Raw genomic sequence first — 16,191 nt, 5'->3', positions numbered from 1 at the left:
TACAACTGTTATATTGCTCTCCAGCATGTCAATGGTATTGAAAAGCTGTTGAAAATAGTTTGTCTAGATTGTGATTCTAAATCTTGGATAGAATGGTCTTTGGGGACACACAGCAACCATTGAAGATCCATATCTTTCAATAGTCTCAAAAATTTGTCTCAAAACAGATGGGGGGACACTTGTACACCTATGGCTGATTCATGTCAGTGTATGGGCAAACCACCACAATATTATAAAGTAATTAGCTTCCAATTAAAATAAATATTTTTTTCTAATTTTTTTTTAAATTTAATAATTTTTTAAAAATATTATTTATTTTAATTGGAAGCTAATTACTTTACAATATTGTGGTGGGTATTTTGTGTTAGGAATTTCCTCTAGCTATCTCTAACCTATTCTTGTAAATATTTTATACTTTTGTTTTTTTCTCCTTTTTTTCCTCCTAACTATTGGTCATGTGATCATTGCGCTATCTCCTAACACAAAGGATATCTTTTAGAATGCAAGTTATTATTGTTTCTATATTTCTATACATACTCTAACAAATAGTTCTGATAAGAGATAAACCTAATAGAAAAAATGGGTTTTCTGGATGGGTTGAGGATTTGGTAGGAGGTAGAAATGACCTTCGGAGAAGGCAATGGCAACCCGCTCCAGTACTCTTGCCTGGAAAATCCCATGGATGGAGGAGCCTGGTGGGCTGCAGTCCATGGGGTCGCAAAGAGTCGGAGACGATTGCGCGACTTCACTTTCACTTTTCACTTTCATGCATTGGAGAAGGAAATGGCAAGCCACTCCAGTATTCTTGCCTGGAGAATCCCAGGGACGGAGGAGCCTGGTGGGCTGCCGTCTATGGGGTTGCAGAGAGTCGGACATGACTGAAGTGATTTAGCAGCAGCAGCAGCAGAAATGACCTTAGTAAATTCCATTATTTTTTCTAATAAGTGGGAGTAGCTTTAGTCTTACAGGCAAGCCTAATTAATATTCAGTATCATTTAATATGTTCTATAACGTGACTTTGCTTTCATAGGTCAAAAGGGTGATGAAGGATTACCTGGCATTCCAGGAAACCCTGGCCTTCCAGGTCCAAAGGGTGAACCAGGCTTTCATGGTTTCCCTGGTCTGCAGGGTCCCCCAGGCCCTCCTGGTTCTCCAGGTCCAGCTCTGGAAGGCCCTAAAGGCAGCCCTGGACCCCAAGGTCCTCCTGGGAGACCAGGTATGTACATGAGTGGTAGGGCAATGGTCTATTTATTAGTCCATTTTTGCTGGCAGGTTATTCAGTCTTTAGGACGTTAAAATCTGCAATCCAAAGAACTTCTTAAAAAGAAATAGCTTGTTTTATTCCTGGCTCCATCCATTTCCATGGCATCTAATAATGCTTTTCAGTAATGTATTTCATCATTTACTTAAAGTTGAACTAAAACAAACCAACTTGGAGGGGAAAAAAAGGAAATAGAGAATTTATTAGTCTTTTTATTAAACATAAAGCGATACTGAGAAAAAAAAAAAAAAAACTATACTGATAACCTGACAGCAAAATGCGAGCTGCGTTTTTAATGTGAGCTTCTCAGCATGTTATCACAGAAGTCATTTTAGTGATCACCCCATAGATGCTTGTGGTCCATACCAAAAATGTTGCTATGGTTCTGTCATATGATCAGCACATATCACTAAGCACAATAAAAAAATTTTATCTTCTCTAGGAGCTAGGCAATCAAATTCATCTTCAACATCACAGCATGATTAAATTGAATAGTGATCTCTTCATACCAGCTTCATGTCTATACCTCATTTGTCTTATGTTAACTGCTCTAATAGTCTCAGTTTTGCATCCAGTGTTCACTTTTCCTTTTGTGTTTGTGCTGTTTCATTTCATTTTGCTAAGTTTGGAAACGCTCATTTTCATTCTGGATTAATGTTGCTGAGCCCAATCACTGGAGATAGATTATTAATAGATACTTGAGACTTAATATTCATTTTTGTAATTATAATTATTGAAAATTTGGCCCTCATTGATTTTTTAAAAGTAAGATAAACGTAAAATTAAAGAAACAAAAAAATTGCCCTTTTATCCTTTGAAGGCCTCTGACTCATTTTTATAATGTGTTTAAAAGTGCAAATTTCCATAAACTCTGAAGTGATTACAGTCAGTTTTAATAAGATATTCTGTAAAAACATGAATCAATGGGATCACATACTTTGTTCAGAAGATCATTTTCAAAACCAGATTTTATCTGATCTGACTGTTTATAGAAGGTATTATTTAAAGTTTTACTTTGCTTTACTATTGAAGAAAATCATTGAAGCTCTCAGCTATGTTAATTCTCTTGCATGTAATGTAAAGCATTGACACGAATATCTTGCTTGGTTATGCATGTAATAATTCAAATAAACCAAACTATTCTCCTTTTTAGTATTTTAATCAGCACTGTGGCTATTTATTCTTATCAATAACGGAGTTCAATGTTAAAATTATTTTGAAATATGTCAACATGAAGACATCAGTCATAAAAGTTTTTTTTAATTACCATTTCTAAAAGAAATAATTACAAAAGTAGTCAGAAGAATGCACATCTGATGAGTATTTGTAACCTCTCAACATGTTCATAAACTACAAATTAAAATGGAATTTTAAACCCAGTTGCTCTTAGAATTGATTGTTGTTGTCTGCACTTATAGTAATGATTATTATAAGAATGATTTTTGGCTTTTCAAAATATGTCACATGTGCTGTTTTTATTTTAATGTTGATGTGAAGTGGTAATAATTTGGTTTATATACAGATGCATGAATATAAGCTTGCAGAGTATTCTTTTATTGAATTAAATTTTAACTTGAAAGAAATTAGTGTAATGCTTTAGTTTCTTGATATTTCTAACAATTTTGATATTTTTCCTTTTTGTTAATGATGACATTGGGCCTTGGTGAACTTTGATCCCTATCCAGGTCCTACAGGTTAGCTCCTTAACTCCAAAGTAGTATCTGCATGAAATATGAAACTTTTACTTTTATTTTTATATATATTTGTATGTATGTGTATATTATTTATATACACATATGTATGTGTATGTGTATATATAGTATATATACACCTGTGTCTAATGTTTTCAAGTATTTGAATATATTTTAAGAGCATATATGCCAATTCAGTTCTTACATGTTGGTCTATCTCTGAAAGTTTTTACGAATTTGTACAGTCCAGTTTTTCTGTTGGAATAACTAAAAATAACCTACTTAGAAAAACTGATTTATCATTTTAAAATTTATATTTTATGTTTTTTTAGTTGGAAATTTATAGTATTCAAAAGTATATTGTATACTATTTTACACTTACTGTGTATTTCCTATCTTTCCTTCATATGTGCTAATATTAATGAAATTAAACTATTCTTCAAAAAGATATTTTTTAAACAATAATATGTATTATCAGATCCTACAAATATGCAATGCTTGATGAACCATACCTCTTGTAACTTTTCAAACCATCCCACCTTCACATTTTTGTTTGTCACAAAGTTCTAAATTCTGCTACTATGTAAATGGACTAATAGGCACAGAGTAAAAAAAAATTTAGTGTAACCAGCAAAGATTAGAAGCCTCTTAATCTTATTTTCATCCTATACATATAAATAGTACACACCTAGGAATAGTTACCAAGAGCTGCCCATTAGAAAATTGCTGATTCATATTAAAAGATTTTCACCTAGTCAGAAGTAAAAAGAATCCCAAATATCTGAATGTGTTTATTATTCAAGATAAATAGCCCTTTTCACATTTCTGAGGAGCAGCTAAAAGGGGAAAAAGTATAATCTTGAGTTCTAGCTACTGGGAATGGGAGGAAATTTTCTCTTCTTATTATTTTAAAATTTATACTTTTTCAAGATGCTTTTTAGGAAGCAGTCTATCTCTATCTGAATTGATTCCCTGATTTATTACTACCCCACAAACCCATTGTTTCATATAACTATATAGTATCACTCCAGAAGGACCTAACTTTTACATTAGTCAAACAGATATTCACTAGATACTGGCTGATGATAGAAAGATAGGTTTTATTCAAGACTATTGCATTAGAGGAAAGACTATTGCAATAGGAAAGAGCGACTGAGCTCAGGTCCAAGTACAACAAGGTCAAATGGGGATTTATATTCAACTAGCAGAGTAAAGGACTCAGTGGATAAAAAATTACTAAAAGGAGACATCAAGGGTAAACAGATTCTTGCTAAACTGGCCTATTAGAGTTCTCACCAAAGGTAGTCTAAGGCCTATTAGGGTTCTTGCAGTCTTGCCAAAGTCTTTCTAGAGTCTTGCTAAAGGCAATCTAAGGACTTAGACATTAAGGATGAGGAATAAGGAACTTGATCAGATATCAGGGGCGGGGGCAGGGGAAACTCTCCCTAAACTGACTTACCAAGATTCTTGCTAAAAGTGGACTCAACAGGCCAAGGACGGGGCCCAAGGAGTAAGGCCTAATTGAGAAGAGGGCTCAGATGAATCTATCTAAAGTTTAGTCACAGATGAGAAAACTAAGGCCCAAATAAGTGAATAAGCTTGCTCAAGGTCATATTGTTAGTTACTGGCATAGCAGGGAATCTGACTTGGAGTTCCCCAGTACTTAGTTAAGTGTCTATTCTACTAGTAACGTGTCATCTTTCCACACAGACAGTTACATAGCTTGATGCTTATGATCTGGCCTCTTATTCTAGTTATAAATATGATAAGTGATTGAACAAAACTGCTTCTGCCATTTTAGGAGACTCTCTGCATAGTAGACTGGGCCTTGCCTTTGCTTTTTTGTTTTCTGTTAACTCTAAATCTCCATCAACCCCTACTAACTGTTTGTTGTGTTTTCCTAAATGGATGTCATCAAAAAGATTAAGGCAAATGCATGCTATTTAACTATTGCCAAGATAAAGAGAAGACTAGGATATACTTTGAAGTAATTTTGAGTCCTCCCCTGTCTGACTTGCATAGAAGTTGCTGCCTTGATCACTTCCAGACTTTACTGTCAGCTACAAGACTGTTTTCTTCCAAGTCCCTAGAATATATTGAGAAAAAAAAGGAAAGTAGCCACATTAGTTTTAAACTGATTTGACAACTTATTTACAAGATGTACTCCAAATTACATAGTTATTGGAACCTGGTATCTGTAGTATTCTCTTCTTTGCAACAATTGAAGACTGCAACCCTAAGTGGAAACTGGATTTAAAATTTACCAATCAATTCATTAGCTTATCTTTAATTATTACTACTTATGTATAAGAGATTTTTGTTTTGTTTTTCAGTTAAACTTTGTTAGGTCATTTGAGAAATAATTAATTTAGAAACTTGTGTACAAAATTGACTTGGCATATAACTCATTAAAATGTTACCTTTTAGAAATTAAAGTCTTAGAAGTTTTGCTATGATATGATCTGAAGTTTCCCTTGTTACTTAGACTGAAATATCATATATTTCAATGACATATTGTTCTAAGAGTTCTTATTTTGGTCCTTCTATAGCAAATACATATATAAAATGTCTTTACTCAAACTCTGAATTATCTTAAGTAGAAATTCTAATTTATCTAGCTAATAGTGTTGCCAGACTCTGCTCAAAGTGTTGTCTTGAGTCAGTTTGCTGTATGTGATTTAGAAACCATTTAAACAAATAGAAGCTAATTTTTTTGGCCTCCTGGATTTCAAATTGTCAAATGCTTTAAGAGTCTTATTACTTGGTATAGTAATGTTTTATATTTATATGACATGCCATCATTTATATCATGCTCCTTGAAGGCAGAGTTTGGGTCTAGCTAATCTTTGTGTTCCCTGTGTCATCTTGCACATGGCAGGTCAACATTTTAAAAAATGTATTTGATCTTTAAAACAACTCTGAAGGAGATTAAGGTAGACAACACTATTCCCATTGTGTGGGTGAGAAAACAAGCTCAGAGAGATTGAATTGCCCAGAATCTCATAGATATAAGTAAGTAGTAGAGCCAAGAATAAATCCTCTGTCTTCTAATTTCTAGGATTCAGTATGCTAGTACAATTTATTCTCTCTGCAAACCTCAATGCCTATAAATCATAGCAAGACTTGTAAGAAAAGGAAATTGGGTTTATAGTCAATTAACATTAACCAAGAGTTGTCCTGTTTGTAGGCTTTTTGTCTTTTTAATGATCCTTCTTTTAATAGTTAATAGTCTAATTTAATATGTACATCGAATAATATAAAGTAAATGTGATATCTTCTGTAGTTTGGGGTGGGATATTGCATGCCAAAATATTTTGAAGTGCCCCTTCAGTGATGGTCTTCACGTCTTTGGAAAATTCTACTCTTAGTTTTCAAGTTCAATGGTGAGCAAACATATATTGGCTTTTTCTCTTTGAGTAACTTATTATAAGTAATAATGCAAGAGAAGAAAGCTTCTTGATGGATTATTTTTAAAAATCATGATCTATCTTCATGGAATGATTTTCAAAGAAGACGAACAGAAGTACAGTTGGTAATGGCCATTGTATATTTGTGTTTTAATTTCTCTGTTAGGTCATCTGTGATCTTTGTATATTTGCCTGGTAAGGTCTTTAACTGTAGCTCCTTGGAGCAGTCTGCCTATACCAAGAAAATTGCACCTTTTGTTTTTACTAAAGAATGGCAGAGGCCAAGATAATAAACATTTACCCAAAAGTTTTACCCAAAGGAATAGAAGGCTATCAGTGAAGTGGTACTCCCTTTCCAACTTTCATATTTTGAGGTGCTAACTTTTGGAAAGCCATTGTAGCATTTCATTTGAATTAATGAAAACTAGCAGCTTATTTCATAGAATAAGCTCTATTTTGAAATATTTGGCTCCCTATACTCCTGTATGGTTCTGTTTGCATACTGATTATGCCGTAGGTATAAGAAATGCTGGCAAAGAAAATTATTGTTTAACTTGTGCTATAATGTGAACCACTTCTAACTCATAATCTTATTTTGTACTGTGTGATGTCTGATACTGCTAACATCGATCTTTGGGCTTTGGTGAACTCTGATCTTCCCAGGTTTTCAAGGTTAGACTGGTCAATTTTTTTTTTTTAATGCTTTGTATGTGTGACAAGAGAAATGCACTTTTTTTTGCTATAATTCAGAAGTCATTGAAGAGTGCTGTTATCCTCAAATACTACGTGCTCTGGTATTTAACATTTTGGTGAAGGTAATGTGACTTGTTTATAATCAAGTTTGAAATGACATTAGGTCTTTGTGGTTTCGATTATTTATAATAGGTAATTCATACATAGAAACATGTTAAATTTTAAATGGAAATACAGTTATTTTATCTTTAAGGCGCATTATTTAGGCAGGCATCTGACTCATTTGTAACCTCTGTGTATTGATTTTATTTTCTTGAATTTTTTTTGCCTGAGATTGATCAGAGCTGTGTTTTCATGGCTATTTTCAATAATGAAAGAGGGTAACTATTGAGTATTGTTATAAATAAAACTTACATGCCCCTTGTGTTATTAGCAAATCAGTAATTTAAATTTGAGAGACACTAGAACAATAGGTCTGAATCAATAACATGTAAATTTACCCAAATTTCCTTTTAATTACAAACAGAGCAATGCACAAAACATGCTTACTTTTTTTTCCCAAATAATAAGTGTTCTGATTACTTTTCAGATTGGGGAGAGAAGAATAAAATGTTCCTTTTTTTTCTCCATTTAATCTTACCCTAGTCACTGGTAGATTGATTCACAGATAGTTTACTTTTCTCTTAATAATCTGATTTGCTACCTGATTTCATGTCTAAATTACACATTATGGAAGAAGGTAACAATTTTTCTCAGAAAACCCTACCAAGGGGTTCGAACTCAATGATTGTTTTTATTTGTTTAAATTCAAAATACCCAACCCTTTCTTTATGATTGGGAAGGGAATTTCTGAGAATGTCTATATGGTTACTGGGCTAGGGTGACTATGATTTAAACTGTTTAAAGATAAATGATTGTTGTACTGTTGTGAACCTGCTTCCTCTTTCTCATGTGACAGTATTATACTATGAAATCACATAGAAATAGCTGAAAGATTAAAAACAGGTTCATATTTTAAAATATGTTCTTACCTTCAGTTTTACTAGTTATGAAGATAATAATAATTGTTTAAAAATTCCTACATAATTCTTACTGTGTGCCAGGCACTGTGTTTATAGATATTATCTTATTTAATTCTTGGAACAGCCTGATAAAGTAGGTACTATTCTTATTTCCATTTTAAAGAAGTGGAAATTGAGGCCAAGGTGATGAATAAAACTTACAGAGGTCAAATAGCTAATGATTGATTAATGAGTCCAGCATTCATGATCTCTAAACCGTGCTGCCTTGTTAGCATGAAGCCATTGATTCTGAGTCATAAGAGTACTGAAAAGGATGGGATCAAAAATGTGACTTTTTGTCTGTATGTAAACATGAATTCAGTATTCTAAATTCATATGCCTGTGATATTTCCTTCAAAAGTAATCTCTACATATTTTCCTTTTTTGTTGAAACCAGTGAAAAACTAAGATTACTGGAGGAGAGAAGGTATAGGTGCTCACTATGTACTGTTCATTATTTGGGACTTTGTAATTATTTTCTTAAGGCAGGGCTATTTAGTCTACACCTCAGCACTCTGCAGGCAAGACAGCTATTTCCCACCTAGTGAGGAAAAATGTGGCTATTTATAAGATCTTCTTGGTCACTTAATGAACCTGATATCTTTCTTTAGAAGGAACATTTTAAAACATAGTATAAGGAAGGAGCATAGCAAAATCCCCTTTTAAATTATTTATTTTATTTATTCAGAAGTTATATACCAAGTCCTTTATTTTTCTTCAGAAATATTTAAAATGTAAATAATACAAAACATTTTTAAAATAAGTTAAAAGTACTATATTGACTCTGTGAATTTCTGACACTAAAATATTCCCATGTGTTAAGCATATCACTAAAATGAAATTAAGCAATTAGTTTGCTTAAATAACTATCTTAATTGCATAGTAATACAAACTGAGTAAAAGTAACTACTTACAAATAAAGCAACTTTATTTTAATCACAATGAGGCAAATGATGTGAATCCCTGATTGCCCTACAAAACGTGGCTGTCAACCAGCAGCTTTAGCTACAGGACACTTTTTATTTACAGGGCACTTGTTAGAATGGAAATTCCTGGGCCCCTCTCCAGCCTAACAGAATCCAAAACTCTGGGGGTATACTCAAGAATCTATTTTAACAAGCCCTCCTGGGCATTCTGATGCATTTCCAATTTGAGAACAGTGCTCTATGGTGTCTGTTTTGGTTCACTTAAATCAAACATTTAGGGATTACAGAAGCAATCTTTGTTACAATGTCTGAAGTCCTTCCTTTAGATATGAGCTTATTAGATTTAATATATAATAAAATTCAAAGTTAAAGAATCTGCAACCCAGCGTTAATAACAAAAAGAACCCAGCCCAGTTTACATTAGAGAGTCAGCATTGATCTATATATTTTAATGTACTCTGGATTTTATTCTGCAAACTAATAGATGACTAAGAGTATTTGGATAATTTAAAAGCCTGACTTTTATGCTGTTCTTATGTTATACTGAAATGTGGCTATTTGTTGTGCATTATCAAGGTCCACCAGGTCCAGAAGGTCCCCGGGGTCTACCTGGAAGTGGTGGTATTAAAGGAGAGAGAGGTAATCCAGGCCAACCTGGGCAACCTGGTTTGCCTGGTTTGAAAGGTGATCAAGGTCCTCCAGGACTCCAGGTAGGAAATAGGAGTAGATATTTGATAAGAAATGGATGTGGGTGTTTGCATTCAAAATGAGAATTCCAAACTGCATTGTTTTAACTCACATTTTCTGGTCAAGGCTCTTTGCATGGCTTACTGGTGAAGTACAGAGAAAAAGGCAAGTTTCCTGTCTTCTACCAGCTAAGGGGACTTTGCTACCTTATAGTTAAAGGGTTCCCCAAAAGATAGTTTTAAATGGAGTTCTTGGTGTGTATAGGTTTTGATTTGAGAAACTTTGATTTCAGCAAAAGCAAATTATAAAAGGATATGTGTGTGTGTGTGTGTGTGTGTGTGTGTGTGTATGTGTGTAAGCATTGCATGTGGATGAGTCCTTCCATAGAGAATTTATCATGGTGAATGGGGATATTTTAGACTTTATAGTTAGGGTCACTTTTCAGCTCCACTGTACAGTAGTGCTTTGTGTCTATGAGGAAGCAGACAGATACTTTGTGTTTCTGTCTTTACCTGTAAAAGGAGAATAATAACATATTCCCAAGTCTATATTCATGCGTTTTCCACCTTGGTTTGAGTGACCCAGAAAGTCACATGTTTATTTATGGATCCTCAAAGCTTCCTTCCTTCATTCAGGAGGATTGTTGTTAGATTCGGCAGCCAACAGAGTCTGGGCTCAGTCTTTTAACTTTGACGGCTGCTTTATAGCAGAAAAAAATCTAAAGAAATTGTCTTTAAAGTTTAAAACAACTAACCTTTTTTCCTGTTACTGCTATTCTTTTAGACATCTAGATTAAATTTTTAATCCTCTCTTTATTCATTCTCTACTCACTCCCTACCTCATTCATTTCCCATGTACTTCCAGTTTGCATGTCACTTTGCCAGATTCAAGACTACTGTCTGATACCAGTGTTTTATAAATATGGTATTTTCATGTTCTATTCATTTTCTTTTATGCAAGTTCTTACATTTTTACCCTTTCTAATTTTCATTTTGGAAATAATATTAAACTTATAGAAAATTTTCAAGAATGGTAAAAAACCCTATTTACCCAAATGGACCAGTTGTTAATGTTTTGCCCCATTTGCTCTCTATGTGTATTTTCTCTGTGTATGTGTATAATTATGTATTTTTTTCTGAAATATTTGAGAAGAAGCTGTATCTATCTTGCCCCTTTGGGCTTCCCTGGTAGCTCAGCTGGTAAAGAATCTGCCTGCAATGCAGGAGAGCTCGATTCAATTCCTGGGCTGGGAAGATCCCCTGGAGAAGGGACAAGCTACCCAATCCTGTATTCTTGGGCTTCCCTGGTGGCTCAGATGGTAAAAAATTTTCCTTTAATGTGGGAGACCTGGGTTCAATCCCTAGATTGGGAAGATCCCCTGGAGGAGGGCATGGCAACCCACTCTAGTATTTTTGCCTGGAGAATCCCTGTGGACAGAGCAACTTGGAGGACTACAGTCCATGGGGTCACAAAAAGTCGGATGTGGCTAGGCACAACACATCATGCCCTTTTATCACTAAGTACCTCAGTGTATAATATTTCCCCAAATTAAATATATTCTTTTTTATAACCGTAGTATAATTCTCAACTTCAGGAAGATCAATGTCATGTTTTTATTTCTAACCGTGTATTCCAGTGATTGTCTGGGTCGTGAAGAACTTTTTTGTACAATTCTTCTGTGTATTCTTGCCACCTCTTCTTAATATCTTCTGCTTCTGTTAGGTCCCTACCATTTCTGTCCTTTATTGAGCCCATCTTTGCATGAAATGTTCCCTTGGTATCTCTAATTTTCTTGAAAAGATCTCTAGTCTTTCCCATTCTATTGTTTTCCTCTATTTCTTTGCATTGATCGCTGAGGAAGGCTTTCTTATCTCTCCTTGCTATTCTTTGGAACTCTGCATTCAAATGGGTATATCTTTCCTTTTCGCTTCCCAACTTTTCACAGCTATTTGTAAGGTCTCCTCAGACAGCCATTTTGCTTTTTTGCATTTCTTTTTCTTGGGGATGGTCTTGATCCCTGTCTCCTGTACAATGTCACAAACCTCCATCCATAGTTCATCAGGTATTCTGTCTATCAGATATAGTCCTTTAAATCTATCTCTCACTTCTACTGTATAGTCATAAGGGATTTGATTTAGGTCATACCTGAATGGTCTAGTGGTTTTCTCCACTTTCTTCAATTTCAGTCTGAATTTAGCAATAAAGAGTTCATGACCTGATCCACAGTCAGCTCCCGGTCTTGTTTTTGCTGACTATATAGAGCTTCTCCATCTTTGGCTGCAAAGAATATAATCAATCTGATTTCGGTGTTGAACATCTGGTGATGTCCATGTATAGAGTCGTCACTTGTGTTGTTGGAAGAGGGTGTTTGCTATGACCAGTGTGTTCCCTTGGCAAAACTCTATTAGCCTTTGCCATGCTTCATTCTGTACTCCAAGGCCAAATTTGCGTGTTATTCCAGGTGTTTCTTGACTTGCTACTTTTGCATTCAGTCCCCTATAATGAAAAGGACATCTTTTTGGGGCGTTAGTTCTAGAAGGTCTTGTAGGTCTTCATAGAACTGTGCAACTTCAGCTTCTTCGGCATTACTGGTTGGGGTATAGACTTGAATTACCGTGATATTGAATGGTTTGCCTTGAAAACAAACAGAGATCATTCTGTCGTTTTTGAGATTCCATCCAAGTACTGCATTTCGGACTCTTGTTGACCATGATGGCTACTCCATTTCTTCTAAGGGGTTCCTGCCCACCGTAGTAGATATAATGGTCATCTGAGTTAAATTCACCCATTCCAGTCCATCTTAGTTCACTGATTCCTAGAATGTCGATGTTCACTCTTGCCATCTCCTGTTTGACCATTTCCAATTTGCCTTGATTCATGGACCTAACATTCCAGGTTCCTATGCAATATTGCTCTTTACAGCGTTGAATCTTGCTTCTATCACCAGTCCCATTCACAACTGGGTGTTGTTTTTGCTTTGGTTCCATCCCTTCATTCTTTCTGGAGTTATTTCTTCACTGATCTCCAGTAGCATAGTGGGCACCTACTGACCTGGGGAGCTCATTTTTCAGTGTCCTATCTTTTTGCCTTTTCATACTGTTCATGGGGTTCTCAAGGCAAGAATACTGAAGTGATTTGCCATTCCCTTCTCCAGTGGACCACATTCTGTCAGACCTCTCCACCATGACCCGTCCGTCTTGGATGGCCCCACACGGCATGGCTTAGTTTCCTTGAGTTAGACAAGGCTGTGGTCCATGTGATCAGATTGGCTAGTTGTCCGTGACTGTAGTTTCAGCCTGTATGCCCCCTGATCCCCTCTCTCAGTGTCCACTGTCTTGCCTGGGTTTCTCTTAGAAAGCATCACTACGAACAAAGCTAGTGGAGGTGATGGAGTTCCAGTTGAGCTATTTCAAATCCTAAAAGATGACGCTGTGAAAGTGCTGCACTCAATGTGCCAGCAAATATGGAAAACTCAGCAGTGGCCACAGGACTGGAAAAGGTCACTTTTCATTCCAATCCCAAAGAAAGGCAATGCCAAAGAATGCTCAAACTACCGCACAATTGCACTCATCTCACACGCTAGTAAAGTAATGCTTAAAATTCTCCAAGCCAGGCTTCAGCAATACGTGAACCTTGAAATTCCAGATGTTCAAGCTGGTTTTAGAAAAGGCAGAGGAACCAGAGATCAAATTGCCAACATCCGCTGGATCATCAAAAAAGCAAGAGAGTTCCAGAAAAACATCTATTTCTGCTTCATTGACTATGCCAAAGCCTTTGACTGTGTGGATCACAATAAACTGTGGAAAATTCTTAAAGAGATGGGAATACCAGACCACCTGACCTGTCTCTTGAGAAACCTGTTGCAGCTCAGGAAGCAACAGTTAGAACTGGACATGGAACAACAGACTGGTTCCAGATAGGAAAAGGAGTACCTCAAGGCTGTATATTGTCACCCTACTTATTTAACTTATATGCAGAGTACATCATGAGAAACACTGGGCTGGCAGAAGCACAAGCTGGAATCAAGATTGCCAGGAGAAATATCAATAACCTCAGATATGCAGACCACACCACCCTTATGGCAGAAAGTGAAGAAGAACTAAAGAGCCTCTTGATGAAAGTGAAAGTGGAGAGTGAAAAAGTTTGCTTAAAGCTCAACATTCAGAAAACTAAGATCATGGCATCCGGTCCCATCACTTCATGGAAGATAGATGGGGAAACAGTGGAAACAGTGGCTGACTTTATTTTTCTGGGCTCCAAAATCACTGCAGATGGTGACTGCAGCCATGAAATTAAAAGATGCTTACTCCTTGGAAGGAAAGTTATGACCAACCTAGATAGCATATTAAAAAGCAGAGACATTACTTTGCCAACAAAGGTCTGTCTAGCCAAGGCTATGGTTTTTCCAGTGGTCGTGTTTGGATGTGAGAGTTGGACAATGAAGAAAGCTGAGTGCCGAAGAATTGATGCTTTTGAACTGTGGTGTTGGAGAAGACTCTTGAGAGTCCCTTGGACTGCAAGGAGATCCAACCAGTCCATCCGAAAGGAGATAAGTCCTGGGTGTTCATTGGAAGGACTGATGTTGAAGCTGAAACTCCAGTGCTTTGGCTACCTGATGTGAAGAGCTGACTCATTGGAAAAGGCCCTGATGCTGGGAAAGATTGAGGGCAGGAGGAGAAGGGGACAAGAGAGGATGAGATGGCTGGATGGCATCACCGACTCAATGGACATGGGTTTGGGTGGACTCAGAGAGTTAGTGATGGACAGGAAGGTCTGGTGTGCTGCAGTTCATGGGGTTACAAAGAGTCAGACACGACTGAGCGAATGAACTGAATGTATTCCAGTTGTATCTATTGACTTAGTAATACCTTTTATAGCACTTTTCCCCCTCCAAAATAGGATCCAGACCAAACTATGCATTACCTTTAACTATTATATCTCTTTATTCTCCCTCAATCAGAAACAATTTCTAAACCTATTTTTTTCTTTCATGACCTGGGCATTTTTGAAGAAATGTGTGTAGCCCCTTCCCATTAAAAAAAGAATGTTTCTTCTTTTGGCTGCTGTTTCTTCATAATTAGATTGAGGATGTGCATCCCCAGATGGAATACTCCATGAGTGGCGTGTTCTCAGATATGGAGGGCCACGATATTCATCTGCCCTTAATTAATTATCTTAATTCTTATTTTCCCATTAAGTTGTTACCTGGTTTCTCCACTACATGGTTACTGTATTTCCCCTTGTAACTGATAAGCAAATCTACAGGAAGACACATTAAGATCATACATATATACTATTCCACATCAGAATTTCTCCTTAGAACATCTATTTATGATTTCTGCCTCAGCCATTCAATTCTGTGATAGTGGCAACTGATGATTGTTCCACTCTAGCACTGCCTCCACATATACCACTTGGCCCTTCTGTAACCAAGAGCCTCCCTTCTCTTCCATTTATTGTCTATTTGTTATCATCATAGAGTCATAAACTCTCATTCTTTTCAATAATTTGTAATTTTTAAACTATCCTTACTTATTTTGATTCTCAAACTGTCCTAGATCTGGGAGCCCCTTCAAGCTGGATCCTATGACTTTATGACATGGTCCTCTTTTTAAGCTCTTTCTTACATTTTTGCTTAAGATGTTCTAGCCTTGTCTCTTTTTTTGTTACTATTAGTAAGATTCATTGTTCCACACTTACTCTTCCTTTAGGTTCATTCTAGAGTTATTCTCAACTCTTCCTCTTCTCATAGTTTTCCTGGCCCTCAAACCCAATTAATCAACAAGCCTACTGTATTTTTTGCTTAGTCTGTCAGACTTTATCACTTCTTGGATTTTAATTCACTCACTTACTACATCAGGGCTACACTCAAAAGAAGTGCCTTCGTTAATGATAATAAGATATTATTATCATTATATAATTACCATTATATTATAAATAATATAGCTATTATAGAATAATAAATACCATTAAGTACACATCATAACCAATCAGTTTTCTCAGTACTTAATATGAATTATCTCATTTAATCCTCACAACAGCTTCATGAAGTAGATACTGTTATTTTCTCTGTTAGAGGTAAGAAAATGATGCATCAGAAAGGATAAACAATCAACTCAAGGTCTCACAAGCTAGTAAAAGGTGAACTGAGATTTGAATCCTAAAAGTTTGACTCTAGAGCCAGTGCTGCAAATCACTATGCAATACCACCTATGCTCTCACTTCCTTCCCTGCCCCCAATATTGTTCTAAAATTAATGATTTTATTTATTCAGGGTAACCCTGGCCGGCCAGGTCTCAATGGAATGAAAGGAGATCCTGGTCTCCCTGGTGTTCCAGGATTTCCAGGTATTTGAAGGGATGTTTTGCAGTTTCCCCCTTTACATTAAATTCCTTTGGGAGAAGACACACAATTCCTGATTTGGCTGGGTAAAGTCTATGGCCCTGTTGCTTTGCTGTGCAATTG

At 36.0% G+C, this 16,191-nt stretch overlaps 1 protein-coding gene across 2 annotated transcripts in view; it reads left to right on the top strand.

The window, feature by feature from the left end:
- Positions 1–16,191, top strand: part of COL4A5 (collagen type IV alpha 5 chain) — a 237,641-nt gene that overhangs the window by 208,696 nt on the left and 12,754 nt on the right. Inside the window, exons 41-45 of one of the 2 annotated variants that reach the window (XM_081565869.1) lie at positions 1,031–1,216; positions 2,947–2,955; positions 7,023–7,031; positions 9,616–9,749; positions 16,001–16,073. In XM_081565869.1, the coding sequence (XP_081421995.1) occupies positions 1,031–1,216; positions 2,947–2,955; positions 7,023–7,031; positions 9,616–9,749; positions 16,001–16,073 (411 nt within the window). The remainder of the gene's footprint in view (positions 1–1,030; positions 1,217–2,946; positions 2,956–7,022; positions 7,032–9,615; positions 9,750–16,000; positions 16,074–16,191) is intronic. The other variant, XM_081565868.1, reaches the window with a different exon arrangement.

The sequence above is a fragment of the Giraffa tippelskirchi genome, chromosome X (assembly GCF_054371585.1).
Source record: "Giraffa tippelskirchi isolate mGirTip1 chromosome X, T2T-mGirTip1v1.2.pri, whole genome shotgun sequence".
Classification (NCBI taxonomy): Eukaryota; Metazoa; Chordata; class Mammalia; order Artiodactyla; family Giraffidae; genus Giraffa; species Giraffa tippelskirchi.
Note: the sequence above shows the minus strand (reverse complement) of the source record. Positions and strands in the feature narration are given on the sequence as shown.